Raw genomic sequence first — 17,508 nt, 5'->3', positions numbered from 1 at the left:
AGAAAGTAAACATTGTCTTCACTGTTGATGTGTTAATTTCAGTATCAAAATTACTCACAACTGAAAACACTTTGAGCCACATTTGAATAGTTGTAGTTAGGTCATTTTAAAAGCTTCAATTATTGTAAGCCCCAGTTTGTTTTAGTCAGAAATTGACTATAAAAGCATGTTTCTTTTTTTTTTATTTTGGTTGTGTTAATTGCACTGAAAAACTGAAAAAACACATGTCCTTACTGTGAGCGGGCTTGCATCTCCACAAACCAGACTCTTACTTGACCTGCTTGTTTCCATGGAAATGTTGTTCCTTTGGCTATACTAGTCCACACTATGCCATAAAACATCTATTTCCATGGAGAACGTTCCAAAGTATGGTTTTAAGTTTCTGTTTTCATGGAATCATGCAGGTGACGTGGTACCTCCAAAAAGTTCCATACTATACCTTTAATATAATATAACATCTTCTTTCAGAGCAAAATGTCCCTGTGTCTCCATGGGGTCTTATTCTGTATAAAAGCTGTTAACGCTGTAGTTTTGACATCTACAAACATGTTCTAAAATACATGGGATTCTTGGATTAGTTTAGCAGTTCAGATTTCAGTCTTCTCTGAAAAGTGAATCCTCCTTGCGTACTTTACAATGTGCATTCTAATACTGATTACTTGTTCAGCAGTTCAGTTCTTGTCCAAATAATAACCATTTTTAGCTAAAATGTTTAAGTATAATTTCCTTTCGTATCTCGTAGGCTTTGTGGTCTCTGTCCTCTAGGTTTTCCTGGACTCTTTCGGGGGGCTCTCGAGGGTCAGTTCTTTCTAAAGTCCAAGCATCGAGTCCAGACTGAAGTGACGCGTTATGTAAAACACAACAGGCCAATATAATAGAGGAGCTTCTCTCTGGTGAATACTGGAATGATAAGAAAAACGCAGGCAGATGTGGTTAGTACTTAGTTATTTATTTGAGAAATTGCACTATTGAGAATTGCATGCTGTTACTCCTACTTGAATCATATTTTGTATGAATTTTTTAGTAAAAATTTTGGTTACACCCACTGTAAGTAAGTCTACAAGTGGCCAAAGCTTCAAGTTGACAAGATTTGACCATTTATGTTTCTCTTTTTTCAAATTTTTGTGGTCTATCCTTTGAGTCATTTCTTAACTTAATGTTTATCTGAGTATAATTTTTGGCTACTCTACCCACAAAACATAGAACATGCTTCAATTATGTGAGAAAAAATAAAAAATAAATAATGCCCAAAATTTCATTACTACAAACCACAACTATTCTGTGTCTAAACCTAAACAAGAACTAAATAATGTTTGTATAGACTTTACCTGTAGATATCCCTTGCTGCTGTCCAGACACTTAAAGCGTGTCTGTATGGCTCTGAAGGTCCGGTCGACGATCTCGTGCGTTGTGGTGTGGGACAGATTGTACCGGAAATCTGCAGGGCATTCTGGGTAATCTACTGGAGTCATCAACCACTTCCTCAAAGGGTATCTGCTGTCACCTGAGAGAGTACGTCAGAATAAGTCCAAAAGAGACTAGCAGCAAATGACATGAATCATAATAAAATGTTTGGCACCCCCATAATAAACACTGACCTCTGCAGATCAGATCTAAACAATAACAAACATCTTATATGGAAAGAAAAAGATAGGATAAAAAATGAGAGACTTTAAATAATTTAAATTTAACACAAATTTTTTTTTTATTTCATCTCAAATCACACGCTACTGAACTGTGTATATGGTGTCGTAATGGCATTATTTACAGTTCGTAGTCATAGCAGTTTTAGTGTAAACTAAGTAAATTTGCAGCTTTCGGGTCAAAAAAATCTAAGTGTGTGCTATCTCCAGTGGTCACTGCAATTTCAAATACTATGTGACATCATACAGGACTGCCCTGATTAAAGCCAGGTAATCTGATTACAATCACCTGGCTGCAGGGGCGGAGTTTGAAGTGTGGATACATGTTAGACCAGTCACACTGTTCTTATACCTCCAGACCCAGCCCCTCCTCCCCCCTCACTCTCGGCTCTAGTCGTCCAGGTACTGCCCAGTTTAGCAGCTCTATTTGAAATGTGGTTGTGGGTGGAGTTTAGGTGTTTAGTCCCACTTTAAGCATCTCATTGACAATTGGAAATGACTGAATCTTAACTGAAATCCGATCGACTCCCCAGCCATTATCGTGATGTATGACTTTACTCACCGAGCAGCCACCCCTGGTCTAGATCCTCCATAGTTTTGTAGAGTGCTGATCGTTGCAGCACATCGAAGTCCCTCAGAGCTCCGGGCCAGTGCGTCTCTGCACTGAGGAGCAGCCCCCTGGAGTCACACACCAGCTGCACCCCGACCGAGTGGAGCCCTTTCTTATTCACATACGACTGGTCCTCACTGTTTGGAGCTTTGATTGCCACCTGCACATTCAAAAAGAGGGGAAAGTAATAGGGCAAAATATCTAATTACAATTTTTCTGACAAGCATTGGGTTAATGATTAGATTTGTTTCATTCTGTTCAAATTTCACATTTTAAACACATCCACAAGAATTGACAAACAGACAAAAATATACCAGCTAATACAAGTATCACATTTCAGAACATGTTTGTACAGACCTAAACTACAGAGTTAGCAGTTGTTTCTGCTGAAAAAGACAGGAGATTTTGTTGTTTGTGAAGAAAATGATGATTGGACATTTACCAACTGCATCCATTCAAATAGCAATTTTGATTAAATTTCAATTAATTTGCAAATCTAAAAGATAATTTTTTTTTTTTCTAATTGCACAAACCTGAACAAAATCGAGGACCCCGATGACACCAGGAAAACCAGCCACTCTCTCAAACATCTCCAAGGACTGCTCTTTGCTGGACTCATCTCTGTGTTAAAACAAAAAATGATTCATTATTACCATCTCTCCTCCTATATCCCTGTGTGTCAGATGCCCTCCCATCTTAGCATTATGAAAATTGGTCATAATGTTAACAAACAACTATAAACAGCAATTTGTTCATTTTGTTCACATCACTTACCTGAAAAAAGAGATGAAGTGAGGAGCCTTTTCCACCAGTGCTTTGGTCACATTGGACACACATCTGGACATAGAGGCCTGGCTGATCCCGATCGTGTCGCCCATTGAGGTCTGATATGAACCCGAAGTGTAAAACCCTAACGCGGCCATAACCTGCACCTCGGGACTGATCGCTCTGGATCTCTGAGTACGACGTGAAAGGCTCTGAAATACACACAAGAATGATACAAGAACAGAGAAAACCAATACCAGCGTTTAATAGAAGAGACTTCGATAAATAAAAATAGATGCACAGTACATATCCATTAAAAAAAAAAAAAGATGCTATAAAGGACATTTATACTCCATATTATATTAAATACAATTATTAAAATATGGATCATTTGTCCCATCATAGTCTCAGTATGAACCAGTGGGAAACACTGCAATATGTATAATCTAATTTAGTAGCTAACTAAGAAAGAAACTATTTAGCAATGCCGTCAGTAGTAATAATGCGTCCATGACCAGTTTTAGTGTTCAAATTTGTAATGATTTTAATTCACAAGTAATATAAGCTTAGATACATAAAACAATATTATTAAAAAATGCATCTAATATATTTTTTATGAAAGGGAGGAGATATTAGTAACAGAAGGTATGTGAACGTTTTTATTTTGAATATTATGAGATAAATAAATAATAATAATAGGGCCATGGTTTGATGAATTCATAAAACAACATTAAGTGACATTACAATTCTTATACCTTAAATAAAGATAAAGACTAGACTAGAACATGATAAATTGCGTATAATACAATTGTATTACAACAATGCAACATCTTCCTGGTTGTTCATAAATAATGTTTGTAGATATATTCATTTACCATACAAAAATACTTACTTCTCTTAATAGCGCCACCAAATACAGTATGAATGTCTTGGGAAAGCCAAAATGTGTGATTAGAAAGTGATCAGACACAGAATCCAGGTCGAATCGGTCCATGGTCTTCTGCCCTCGTCCGTGGAGCAGCAGATCACAGTCCAGGATGGCGATCGAGATGGCCATACTTACAAATCTACAACAATGTAATAAACATAATTATAGAAGGAACACACTAAAATCTACATTCAAAGTAATAACGTATTTGTATGTTGCCAGGCTATCTATTCTATATTTTTGAGTCAATTGATTATTTAACATAGCCACTCGAACACCCAAGTCATTATATTTCTGATAAAGTCTTAAAAATGCATGTAAATGAAAAAAAATATTGCAACTAAAGTTATTATAAAATGAATAGGCTACTTACCTGCAGCACTGCAAATTATGAGTAATTGCTCAGAATCAATATATTCATAGGATTACACATTCATCACAGCTTGTGTAATTTATGATTGGTCATTACAACAATTTTACATTCGTGCACTCAAAAAAGAAGAACTAGTGGTGAGTTTGAGAAGAATGCAAGTAGCTGGCTAGTGGCTAACAATCAAAACAAATACGAGATAAAACTACCTAGCTGTACGCATCCGTAGATTCAACAAAATACACCATTCTTATTAATACGTTAATAATGTATGTTTTAATTTAATATACTGCTGTAGCACATTTAAATATGTTGTACATATTTAAAAAGCAATATGTTCACTTTTAAATAAAATTGTTCTAAAACGTATTGAAAGTGTTCACGTGAACGTTACGCCACCCAAACAAACAGAAGATAAACAGTGCAGTTGCTCGACTGCAGATGTCGATGTGTTAAATGTGTAATTTTAAACGTATAAATTCATACGTTATTCGTTGTTGAATGTAATCTGACTTGTACGCCTTCATACCCCACTAAAACTACACTAACAAGGAAATATCTAATGTAAGTACTCGTATATTTGCTTTGGAGCAAAATGCGTGTGTGTTAGCTTGTAGCGTTAGCAGCAGAGGTTAGCGTTCGGACTAATGACTCACCTTTAGCAACCACGTCTCTTCCACAGAGAAAATCGTAGAAAATCTCACAAAAATACAATTATTGCTCCTTTATTCCACGTTTTGTTTATTTTAAGATAGTTGTCATTGTTGTTGTAAAGAGATTAAACCCCAAAATTGCGATCCGTATGAATGTGGCGATGTCCTAGGCCCGATTGCTATTGTTTTTACTATCACCTCAAACAACTACAATAACTACTATAATACTACATTTAAGACTGTCCAAATAATGCTGTAATTCTGTATTTTTTATTTATAGAATAGATGTAATGTTTTGTTGTCAATCCTCAGCCTTCTGTAATTCATATATTGCACAATGACCCTATACCAAAGGTTTGATAAGACCTTTTATTCAACTATATTTAACTGTTTGACTATTCTTTATGTTTGTTTCAGGTTCTGGTTACATCATGGACAGTGACTTAAGTCCACAGGATAAAAAAGATCTGGACAAATTCATCAAGTTTTTTGCTTTGAAGGTGTGTGTTTAATTGTTGTATAAAATGTTTATTCAGTTGAAATAGGGTTGTATGAAGTAAAGTAAATAAAGTATAAAAATCAGATCCTGATCTGTACTAATATAGATAATAATCTGAGGAAAAATCACATTAACAGGACAAAATTTGAGCTTTACTGAACAGTTTGGTATTTGGTATTGGTATTGTCAATTTCTTAGCATCAAAATGGAGTTTGAAATATTAGTATCGTAACACTAAATTCAAATGCAAGTAACCAATAAATGTATTGTATTTTTTATTATTCATTTCTAGACTGTCCAGGTAATAGTCCAAGCACGACTTGGGGAGAAGATATGCACTCACTCATCTTCATCACCAACAGGTTCAGATTGGGTAAGTTGCTTTAAACAGCTAACGTGTTGCTATATAGACCCATAGCTTGCATTTGTTACAATATTTGTGTATTATTTTCTTTTTAGTTCAATTTAGCCATCAAAGACATCCCAGAGGTGACCCATGAAGCTAAAAAGGCTTTGGCCGGACAGCTCCCCGGCATTGGGCGCTCCATGTGTGTTGAGATTTCTCTAAAAACATCAGAGGTATAACATTTTACCAATATTTTAGATCTACTAATACAGCAACTACTACAACTACAGCAAATACCACTACCCCGACTACTAGCACTATTGCTACTACTGCTACTAAGAAGTGAAAATATGCAAAAAAAAATGCACAAAATTAGTAATTTTAATTTGTACCAAGAAACACAACTCTGGACTCAAAATGGGCCTTAATCTCAATCAAATAATGACTAAACAAGGTGTGAATTGAAATTGAACCAGGACTGAACCAGGAATGAACTAAGATTAAACTGCGAATAAACCTGTACTGATCCGGGGACTGATCCGGGGACTGATCCGGGGACTGATCCGGGGACTGATCCGGGGACTGATCCGGGGACTGATCCGGGGACTGAACCGGGGACTGAACCGGGGACTGAACCGGGCACTGAGCCGGGGACTGAGCCGGGAATAAACATCTGTATAATTACTTACTACTATTTTTCCAGGGTGACTCTATGGAGCTGGAGACGTGGTGTTTAGAAATGAATGAAAAGTGAGTTCTTTTTTGTCATTCATTACTAATACATTAGTATAATTTATCAAATAGTCTTATGATAATTGTCTTCATTCTTCCAGATGTGACAAGGACATTAAGGTTTCCTACACCGTCTATAATCGTCTCTCTGTACTCCTGAAGTCGCTATTGGCCATCACCAGAGTCACACCTGCTTACAAACTTTCCAGAAAGCAGGGCCATGACTATGTTATATTATATAGGTGAGTGGATTTTGTAAGTATTGTAAGTATTAAGTATTATTTTAGAAAAGACCTTATACCTTTTAAAACTACAAATTCATTCAATAAATGAGTAACAGACCACTATTTTGAGTTGTTGTATTATGTATTTGATCTTAAAATAAATGTAAAATTTTAATACAAAGCTAAGCACTGGCAGTGTTGCAAATAATACTTAAGCTTGGATTGCAATTCAATTTTGCAAACTACAAAAAGTTGCACCCCTTTTTGTTAATATGTTTCTTCTTAACCTAATAATATAATACAACTTATCAACTTAGTTTTAATAAATAATAATTCATATATATGTATATTTTTTTTCATAGAATCTATTTTGGTGAAGTGCAGCTCAGTGGATTAGGAGAAGGTAAGGCTTTCTAGTGGTGAGCATTTGTTTATCATTCAAATATCCTTGATAATTTACTCAAATGTCTTATTTGTTATATCTTGTTCCAGGTTTTCAGACGGTGAGAGTTGGTGTTGTGGGGACTCCAGTCGGCACAGTTACCCTCTCCTGCGCCTATCGCACAAACCTAGCATTTATGTCCAGTCGGTAAGCCACGAATATGGTCGCAGGATATAAAAAAAAAACAACAACACATTGGTACATGCACCCTAGACTCTAGACACTTTTCTTTTTGCAGTTTTGCCCATTTCTGCAATTATGGTTCCAAGTTGCAACAATTATAAATGTAACTTGTAGTAAGAAACTGTTTTACCTCACTGGCAAAAAGAGAGAGATAAATACCTTTAAATCTTGTTCCTGTGTGGCTCTAATATTCCACTGCATGGTTTTAACTTTCTATTTCTATGGAATAATGCAAGTGATGTGCCAGCTTCAAAAAGTTACGCAGTGCTGCTTTAAGTAAAAAATACTCAAATATTAACTCCCTGAACTGAACTTTCTCAATCTGTTTCAACTTGTTTAATCAATACTATTTTGTTTGCTATTGACGCCATGTCAAAATGATGTCAAAAGAAATAAAAATTTTGCACACTTTAATGTTAATGTTCTTTCATCTACAGACAGTTTGAGCGGTCGGCTCCGATCATGGGGATCATCGTGGATCATTTTGTGGATGGTTCATGTGGTCAGAGACCAGTGACAATGGGACAGCCCTGCAACTACAGGTACCACATACAAAATACACAAAACAATATTAATCATGTGAATTCGGAAGATTTTAAGGGACTTTTTTTCAGCATACTTGACAATAATTGTACAGATCTAACTAGACATAATTGAGGTCTACTCTTAGTGCAGTACAGCATTAAACTAATAACTAATTTGGTACAAAATGGATCTAGACCGGTCCCAAGCCATGACTTAACCACGATTTAACCATGACTTAACCACGACTTAACCAGGAGTTAACCAATTTAAAAGAGAGCCACATTTATATGCAGATGATGCTGTTTTATATGCAAGTGCTCCATCTGCTGATCAGTCACTTTTAAAACTGCAACAAGATATTAATGAAATCCAAAATTCCCTCATAAATCTTAAACGGTGTTTGAATGCAAATAAAACTAAACTTTGGCTTGATGAAAACTTATCCTTTAAAAAACATATTTCAGAATTATGTAACAGTTTAAGATCTAAATGATCATTTTATTACAGAAACAAATATTGTATCACAATAAATTACAGAAAAGAAATAGTGCACACAACCTTTCTCTCCATGCTGGAATATGGGGATGTGTTGTACATGCAGACTTCAGCCTTTACTTTGAAACTGTTGGATCCACTCTTTCACTGCCCTTCATTTTATTGCAGGTGATGGATTTGAAACTCATCACTCTTTCCTCTATGAAAAACTGTCTGTTAGAGGGGAACAGCACTGTATGAAATTTATCCAAAAGGGACTATTTCAAACTGCCAGAATACCTCACCTGCTTGTTAATCATTGATACTGGAACATTTAATGCCAGATCACATGACTGCATAAGGCTAAGGAGTAACCGCACCAAAACTGAGATGAGAACGAGGGCATTTAGCAGTTTTGCTTCACAAAAATGGAATACACTCTAAGGAAAGGCAAAACTAGAGTCATTGGTGACACAATCGAAATTTAATAATCTGATAACAATTTGTCATACACACCTGCTCCTGTTTTTAATGTTTTATATGAACTTGTTTGTTTTGTCTGTTTTTTCAGTTTGTATTGTATTTTAAACAAGGCACCAATGAAAAAGAGGGCCCAGGTGCTCTCATGGTGTTCCACTGTATGTATAAATGAACTAACTATACTAACTAACTAGGACTTAACCAGGACTAGATCAGAAGGACATAACCATGCAAATGAAGGACACTCTCAGCAACCACCAGAAATCTCTACCAATGGTTAATCAAGCTCTTCTCCCTTGCTTTCTCCCCTTCGCCTCTTTCACCTCCTCTTACTTTTATTGTCACTTTCTTTTTCACTCTCTCCTTTCTCAGACCTCCTGACGATGAAGACACTGGACCATTCCCTGGAGTCCAGGATTCACAGGAGGTCTGCACCACCTCCTTCTCCACCTCTCCTCCCTCACAGGTACAAATCACTTCACTTTTGATTATTTACTCTGACCAAGAAGACATTGAACTTTGTGCCTGTTTTTGTTTCATGTGGATAGACCCAGTAATTACAGAAATATTAACCATAAACCGTCAACAAATCCTGCTAGTTTTGTGTAGCCACGTGGACCCAAACTCTCAAAATAAAGAAGGTTAATACGACAGGATCTATCCCGCAACTAGTTAGTTTAGGTTTTTAAATTTCCTAGCACCTGGGTGCGCTATGTAACTTTCCTGGTGGAGGTCTGCCACCTGCTTATCTCCACTCAGCTGTTTCTCTTTGCTTGGAACATTCTACAATATGGCATTTCACTTGTCTATTTGCATATATTAATAAGAGTTTTTTTGTTTCTCTTTTTTTTCTTTAATTTTTTTTTTTTTTTTTTTTTTTAACCCTACCTATAGATATTATGTTTTATTGTTAGCAGGGTCACCTCGCCACAAACCTGACCTGTAACTTGGCCTGTAGGCATCATGGTTGATTCTATAGAAACATAAAAGTGTAATACTATACTATAGAAGAATTCCAGGTAAATAATTAACATTTTAATGGAGACAACCAGGTGGTGGCCCTCCAGTCAAAAAAATGACATAGTGCACCTTTAGGTAATAGTTTATTATAATATGAACAAGCAGTTTTTGTTGGGTCTTACAACATTGACAAAGGCTTAAACTTAAATCCCTGTTCCAGCTTTACCCCCTTTTTACTGTTACTGTTTCTCACTGTCGACCTGTGATTTCTCTTTCTCTTTTTTTCTTCTTTTATTTTTTTATAAAAAACATTTCCTCTCACAAAAGTGCGTCTGTACCCTGAGTCCGTCTCCCTCCAAACTGTCTAAGCCCCTCCCCCTGGACAGTCTCCCGCTCCCATTGGCTCCTGGACTTGTCACTCACAACAATGTGAGTCCCTCCCCTGTGTGATGTGATGGAACTTTAACTCCTTTCATGTTTCAGGATTCACTATGTAACTTTTGTGTGGGGAATCTGTCACCAACTTGTTTCTATGGAGATGTTTTTAAGCTTTTATTGCTTAAGTGGGACTAAACACCTAAACTCCGCCCACAACCACATTTCAAATACATCTGCTCGACTGAGCAGTACCTGGAGGACTAAAGGGGACTGAGAGTGCGGACAAGTGGCAGGGTCTGAGGTATAATGAACAGTGTGATTGGTTTAACAGGTATCCACACTTGCAGCTAAGTGTTTGTGGTCAGAAACACCAGACAGGGCAGTCCTGTGTGATGTTACATATTACTTGAAATTGCAGAGGCCATTGAAGGCAGCACACACTTGGATTTAGGTATTTTTGACCAAAAAGCTGCAAATTTACCTAGTTTGTAGCAAAATTGCCCAAAATGACTGTGAACAGTAAAAAAACAGAAAACACCACATACACAGTTTAGTAGTGATAAAAAATGGTTTAAGTTTAGTTCCACTTTAAAAATACACAGATTCTTACTTCTAAGTGTGCTCACCTCTCCACAGATCTGACTTGTAACTTGGCCTGCTTGTCTTTACTTACTCTCCACCATAAATGTTACATAGTGCATCTTTAAATACACCATGTTTGATTTTTATTTTAAAGTCACATCAAGTCAAATGTGTCTTGATATTTTTGCATGTTATCTCTAAACCTGTTTGTAAATGTCTTTTACAACAAGTATCGCACAAAACATGAATTGACTTTAAAATTATCCACAAAAATGCAAAAATATCACGGTGTAATCTTCTTAATGATGATATAAAGCAAGTTCAGCAGCTTTTTTGGTAGTATCCTGAATACATGCAATATTCTAAAAACGCATTATTATATTAAGCTAGTTATAATGAGGGATGCACCAATACCAGTATTGATATCGGTGCAGATACTGAAAAATTGCATGGATTGGGTATCAATTCCCTATCTTCTGATACTGATCTGATACTTACCATTAGCCATTTTGAGAATTCACATTTTTGGCAATTTCAACCCAGTAAATACTGATGTGTGATACCTGATTTTAAAGCTTAGAGCCTACATAATTCAGTTACATGGTAAATTAGTGTATGAGTAATATTATTAAGGAAAGTACCCTGATATTGATTGATATCAGATAGATTTCCAAATCCCACGTATCAATATTGGTGTTGAAATAGAAAAAGATGGATTGGTGCATCTGTAGTTATAATGCATGCCAAGTGTTAATCTAGTTTTTAATTTAACCTTTGCTAAAGGACACATTTTAACTTGTTTTTTAATGTTTTCTTTGTAGATGTACAGTTCCCGATTGTGTTGTCAGCCTCCGATCATAACAGGCCCAGAGCTATGTCACCCCAATGCCACCAATCAGGTAACAACTCCTCAGGTATTTAAAATAATTTAAACAACCAATATACCGTATGTAGCCTGCACTCTTACATTTTTTTTTTTTTTTTTACTAGAATCACAAGTGAACCTGTGTTGCCAGAGCCTTAACCTGAATATAGAGGACACACACTAGTGTGTTTCATTCTCAGGCCTTATCTTAAGTGAAACCTCAGAACCTCCAGAATTCACTTGCTAAGCTGCAGAGGCTGCACTAGCACTGATTCATGTTGGTTGCAGGTGCTGAGGTTTCGGTAGTGACCATTCAGATCAGAGAGGCATTTTAAGCTTAAACTGGATTTCAGAATTGAAACTGGCAACCCAATACAGAGACTCATGCGAGGCTCATTCTGCTTTCTGATTGGATAATCATCTTGAGAAACAAAACACCAAATTAACAACTTGGCATCATGTCCAATGTTTTTGTAATTAAGAATAAATAAGTATTAGAATTGTTATCAGTAAAAGCTTTATTTGATTTGAACTTGTATACGTCGCATTTGGGGGCACTGTCTGGTCATGTTTATGAAATTTAAAATCAAAATCTTACACACAGTTCCCTTAATGTGCAGGTGATGCATGCTGGGAAAGAGGGCACTGTCGTGCTGTTGCCGACACAAACACAAGAAGCTCATCTGACGTTGGAGCAGGCGCACAATACTTCCACCAGCAGGTAATCCCATTATTATTATTACACCAGTGAAAACATTGATAATACACCAGTGAAAACATTGATAATACTTTATCTCCTGTGCAGTGGTGATGAGGAGGGATTGAGTCACAATGGAGATGGTCGAAGTGCGTCTCCTTCGGATCCGGTCGAGTCTTTGTCAAATTTCACCAGAAAGGTCGGAGCGTTCGTGAATAAACCCAACGCACAGGTAATGAACAGGGATAGGTGGAAAAATGCAGCTGATACATGAATCTAGTAAATGACAAAATGACAATGTGGACATAATTCACTGTGATAAATTATTCAGTTCTTAATGTGACTGTTTGCTCTGCAGTTGACGGCAGCCAGTTTGGACCTGCCGTTTGCAGCCTTTGCTCCCAGAGGTTTAGATGCTGAGGAGAATGACAGAATGGTATGATTTAAACCTCTTTAAAGTGTACCTATGTAGTATCTATATCAGCAGGAGCTGTTATTTTTTCCTGTGGGCCTAATAAGCATTTTTTGTAAAATATAGATATTATCCATTACTGTGCTTTTTATATATAATTATTATCAAAAATAGGCGGGGGGCCAGATTTAAAGAGGCAATAAAATATCCTGTGTGTAATTGAATGTGTTGTTTATGTTACAGGTGCAGCCCCCAGACTCCCCCTCCTGCCCCTCCCCTCTCCAGGGCAGTCTGCACTCACAGGGTTCAGAGGGGTCAGGGCCACAGGACGACTTCGTCATGGTCGACTTTGTACGAGACACAGTATTTTCATGTTTCACTTTGCACTACTGTTACCTTTGACCTTTATCAGACTAATCACACATGTATTACACACATGCACTCATGTCTAACCACACATATATGTCACTGTTTCAGAGGCCGGCGTTCTCCAAAGACGACTTGTTGCCAATGGACCTGGGCACGTTCTACAGAGAGTTTCAGAACCCTCCTCAGCTCGCCTCGCTGTCGCTCCACATCAGCTCACAGTCTATGGCCGACGACCTGGTCAGTCATTACTGTCACTTATAACTATTGATTTAACTAATTTCGACAGAAGGGAAAGTTGTACCACTACAACAGATTCAAAAGAGTCAAAACATTAATAATTTCCTATTTACAATTATATTATTAGTACTTCAAGGTGCTGTACCTGATTTTTACTTTCTTAAAAATGAGAAAAAACAGACTTAGTTCATTTTAAACTGTTTGCAGTGGTCCAAAATTATTCCTCACTTACCTTATGCATTCAGAGCATCCTAATTATTCACCACGATGAGTTTTTCAATCACAATAACGCTAACAACAACTACCATGTTAACCGCATACTTCCTGATTATCAGCCAATTAAAAGCAGACGACATGCAGCAGACATACACTGCTTGGCCAAAAAAAAAGTCACACTAATATTTCGTTGTTCCGCCTTTAGTTTTGATTACAGCGCAAATTCGCTGTGGCATTGTTTCGATTTTGCTTCTGCCGTGTCAAAGATTTATTTCCATCCAGTGTTGCATTAATTTTTCACCTCTTCCATTGGTGATGGTGGAGTCTGACGCTGCACAAAGCTTCTCCAGCACATCCCAAAGATTCTCAATGGGGTTAAGGTCTGGACTCTGTGGTGGACAATCCATGTGTGAAAATGATCTCTCACGCTCCTGAACCACTCTGTCACGATTTGAGCCTGATGAATCCTGGCATTGTCATCTTGGAATATGCCCGTGCCATCAGGGAAGAAAAAATCCATTGATGGAATAACCTGGTCAACCTGTACCTCATTTTTTGAGCACATACTGTTGCTGAGCCTAGTCCTGACCAACTGCAGTAACCCGTACCTATTTGCTTAGTTAAATCCAGGTGGTGACTTGTTTTCTGGCCAGGCAGCATATTTTGATCTCAAGAGCTACTTTTACAGTATAGCTATACTGCGGAAAGACACGCTTTGGTCAAATACATGGGAAGTGTAAGTTTGGAAATAGTGAATTTTAAAACAATGTCATGATGAGTGTGTACCATTTGACTCATGTTGTGTAATTTCTCACAGGCTATGTAGTTCACCCTCTGTTCCCTTCTCTGTTCCCTTCTTTTCAGGACTCTTTACCTGAAAAACTCGCCGTCTACGAGAAGAACATGGACGAGTTTGATGCTTTTGTTGACATGCTGCAGTAACTCAATAAAACCTGGACTGAAAAATAAAAACTCAAAATAGTGAAGATTCAGGAAGCCCCCAGGGACAAGGTGAAGTTAGTACAAAAATCAAACACTAAATCTTATAGTAGCTCCATTGTAAATATTCAGTGAACTTAACCAAATGCACAAGTTACTTTCCATCAGGTATATGATCATTGAAGGATTTTACTACATCTATAAATACTCTCTCAGCAGCACGCTAGAAGTATAGAGTTAAGGGTGATGTCACTTCCCGGTCCATCAGCTGACTGAAAATAATGCAATCTCTTTTTAACATGAAATCTGTTGTCAGTCACTTAATGCTAACAAGCATGTAATCATGGCTCTATGGTTATTATAACTGACAGAAAGTGTACGAGGGAGGTTGAGGTAAGAAGCAGGGCTAGGCTAAGATAGCGTTAGCAGTGACCTGTGTTATGCTAGATAAGTACTACATTATTTACATATTTGATACAATTTGTGGTTAAACTTAGGCTTTTAAAAGGTTGTCTTTTGTTTGATAAATAAGGAACAAAGATGAAGCTAGAAATCAGCTGTGACGTTTCTGGTTGGACCTTGAAGTGACGTCACACTTAACATTTCTATATAGACAGATTAGCAGATTTTAATTTTAAATGTTTGAATTTTTATTTTGACCATTATTAATGCTAAAATAACATTCAATTTTGTCACATAATTCAAATTTTCTTTCAAGTAAAATGTGTCCAATTATGTTTTGAACTAAAATTTGAAAAGTCTGTACAAAAAAGTGACAAAAATTCAGTTAAAATTTAGACATTTAAAATATTCCATATAGAATTTTTTCCTTATTAATGGAAAGCAGTCTGTGGAGCGCAACAGTGACCGTCTGCTCCAGAAGTAAATTTTACATTCACCAATTTCCCATAGACTTTTAGGAAAATTCAAATATTATGAGTTGAAAGACATTGCAGAGACTAACCAGCTACTTGCTAAGTAATATTACATAATGTGGTTGTTTTAAGTCCAGAAAGCGCATTTAAAACTCAAGATTTGGTGAAATGCTTTGATAGCTTAGTGGTTTATAAAGTATCCCAAACTGATTTTAAATAAAATTATAAATCTTGTGGTTGTTAGTTAACACAGAGCCGATTAACCCTGAGCGAGATTTCAAACCTGTAATATAATTTTTTTTCAAGTCTATGGGGAAAATGAATGAGAAATTTACGTCTGGAACCTGGGGGTGGGCGGCCACTGTCGAGCTCCATTCAGTTTTAATATTAAATGAATGGCACCATACTAATGTTATTTCTGATTAGGAGTATCAATATTTGGATAACTTATGTTTTTGACAATATAATTCAGTTTAAATTAGGGTACGATAACATGACTTGCCATCCAACTCTTTGATTTCAATAAGTTATAGATTAAAGTGCATATGACAGTACTAATTTCACTAAAACATAGTTAACCTAATTATATTTAATCTTGTTTTTCAATTGGTGAAGTTTATCATTTTATGTCAGAAAAATGCTAACATAAATTGTCCCTGGATTTTGGATGTATATTTCCGTGGTGATGCCATAGGTAGAGGGATTCTGTTTAAGAGCTCACCGCTACTTCCTGTATTTTAGTTCTTAACTTTTTTTTGCCTTAACTGATGTAAAACTGTGATAAATATTGACCACCAAACGCAGTCAGAATTAGAAAAACATGAACACCTGTCATATGCACTTTAACTTCACCTCGCAGTCCCTTGCCTAAAGAAAATTAATCTTTGAATATTTTTTGCCAAACTATTTTAATTTCTGTAAAAAAAAAAAAAAAAAATCGAATTCTAAAATCAGAATGTTAATGTTCTGATTCCCAGCTGGTATGGGAGTTCATAAGAGGAAGACTGATTTTAGGCAATCTGTCAAACTTAACCATCTATGTTTAAAATATTCATTTGTCAATTTAGAAGCAATCAAGTTTTGAAAATACTGATTAAAGACCCCATATTATGCCATTTTCTGATCCATAATTTTTTCATCACAAACAGACCTGGAGTTGTTTTGTTTCATTCACACATGTTTAACACACAAACCCTGCATATTTCTTCTACTTTGTGATGTCATGTGATAATTCAGGTAAAGTCTAGTTAAAAACACAATGGTGCACTTTCTGTATTATTTGGATGATTTCAGCCCTGGAAATGCCAATCTATTGAACAAAAGGTAAAAAATTGTTTTCAGGTATCACTTAATGACAGCACAATGTGGAACAGAGCATTTTGAGCTTTGGAGATGTAGACAGACTAATAAAGGATTACTTAAACATGTGAATGAAACAAAACAACTCCAGGTATGGTTTTGGGGCCATCTTAACATGGCTCAAGAGTCAATTTTTTTCATAATATAGGATCTTTAAAACATGATTCACCAACTCAAGCCAAAACGTGCTACATTTTCAAAAATACTGTGTACATTTTCCATCTTCCCCACTATAAATGTGTATATTTTTGTAAAAAGGTAGAGAATTATTGCCAACTTGAGTTTCATAATTCATGACTGTTTGGTTAAAGCTTTTACTGTTTAAATTAAATAAAGCATGACTGGTCTACCCTGAATACCTTAAATCTTTTCACCAATTATTTTAACAATGGAAAGAATCAGTTTATCAACTATGAGCTCAGTTACTGAGCAGAGTACAAGATTCCTTCAATTTTTTGAGTAGAATCAGACACTGGGTTTGAACCTTGACACGTTTAGGTAGCTATCATTTTGCAGAACACGTCTTACACTGAGCAGTGTCACCTCTTCACAGATCTGACCTGTAACTGCCTCATTATGCCACCTGCTTGTCTCTATAATGTTTTACAATATGGCATTAAACTCTAAACACTAACATTTCCACAGAAACAAGCAACAGCTGAAGTTAGTGTACCTTTAAGAAAAACTTTTTGTCAATGAAATACTCCTACATGCATTTCGACTTTTTGGAACTTTCTACCATATT

General features: G+C 36.4%; 2 protein-coding genes across 4 annotated transcripts; one reads left to right on the top strand and one right to left on the bottom strand.

Moving 5' to 3' along the window:
• Positions 1–42: 42 nt before the first annotated feature.
• harbi1 (harbinger transposase derived 1) lies at positions 43–4,485 on the bottom strand. Of its 2 annotated transcripts, XM_055228213.1 has the most exons (7): positions 4,320–4,485; positions 3,911–4,085; positions 3,028–3,230; positions 2,787–2,874; positions 2,206–2,413; positions 1,329–1,504; positions 44–900 (listed from the first exon to the last, which is right to left on the bottom strand). In XM_055228213.1, exons 2-7 carry the CDS (start codon positions 4,073–4,075, stop codon positions 700–702), a joined length of 1,041 nt encoding a protein of 346 aa, XP_055084188.1. In that variant the 5' UTR covers positions 4,076–4,085; positions 4,320–4,485; the 3' UTR covers positions 44–699. The 2 variants fall into 2 exon arrangements, with proteins under 2 accessions (XP_033838231.2, XP_055084188.1); XM_033982340.2 differs by lacking the exon at positions 4,320–4,485 and having other exon boundaries at positions 43–900; positions 3,911–4,093.
• Positions 4,486–4,708: 223 nt separating this feature from the next.
• On the top strand, positions 4,709–17,125 carry atg13 (ATG13 autophagy related 13 homolog (S. cerevisiae)). Of its 2 annotated transcripts, XM_033981401.2 has the most exons (18): positions 4,724–4,880; positions 5,387–5,469; positions 5,761–5,841; positions 5,928–6,047; positions 6,518–6,564; positions 6,648–6,788; positions 7,133–7,173; positions 7,263–7,359; positions 7,833–7,937; positions 9,247–9,340; positions 10,162–10,263; positions 11,616–11,693; positions 12,280–12,380; positions 12,465–12,588; positions 12,715–12,792; positions 13,012–13,119; positions 13,246–13,374; positions 14,455–17,125. In XM_033981401.2, exons 2-18 carry the CDS (start codon positions 5,401–5,403, stop codon positions 14,530–14,532), a joined length of 1,593 nt encoding a protein of 530 aa, XP_033837292.1. In that variant the 5' UTR covers positions 4,724–4,880; positions 5,387–5,400; the 3' UTR covers positions 14,533–17,125. The 2 variants fall into 2 exon arrangements, with proteins under 2 accessions (XP_033837300.1, XP_033837292.1); XM_033981409.2 differs by lacking the exon at positions 10,162–10,263 and having other exon boundaries at positions 4,709–4,880.
• Positions 17,126–17,508: the final 383 nt, after the last annotated feature.

This window comes from Periophthalmus magnuspinnatus, chromosome 2 (genome assembly GCF_009829125.3).
Source record: "Periophthalmus magnuspinnatus isolate fPerMag1 chromosome 2, fPerMag1.2.pri, whole genome shotgun sequence".
Taxonomy (NCBI): Eukaryota; Metazoa; Chordata; class Actinopteri; order Gobiiformes; family Gobiidae; genus Periophthalmus; species Periophthalmus magnuspinnatus.
The sequence above is the reverse complement of the archived record's forward strand: the minus strand, read 5'-3'. Positions and strand labels throughout refer to the sequence as shown.

Coding starts and splice junctions, on each gene's coding strand:
- harbi1 (XM_055228213.1), bottom strand. CDS start 4,075: ATGGCCATCTCGATCGCCATCCTGGACTGTGATCTGCTGCTCCACGGA. Junction 2,875..3,027: donor CACTTCATCTCTTTTTTCAG/GTAAGTGATGTG, acceptor GTTTTAACACAG/AGATGAGTCCAGCAAAGAGC. Junction 2,414..2,786: donor GGGTCCTCGATTTTGTTCAG/GTTTGTGCAATT, acceptor TTGAATGTGCAG/GTGGCAATCAAAGCTCCAAA.
- atg13 (XM_033981401.2), top strand. CDS start 5,401: ATGGACAGTGACTTAAGTCCACAGGATAAAAAAGATCTGGACAAATTC. Junction 5,470..5,760: donor TCAAGTTTTTTGCTTTGAAG/GTGTGTGTTTAA, acceptor ATTCATTTCTAG/ACTGTCCAGGTAATAGTCCA. Junction 6,565..6,647: donor TGTTTAGAAATGAATGAAAA/GTGAGTTCTTTT, acceptor TCATTCTTCCAG/ATGTGACAAGGACATTAAGG.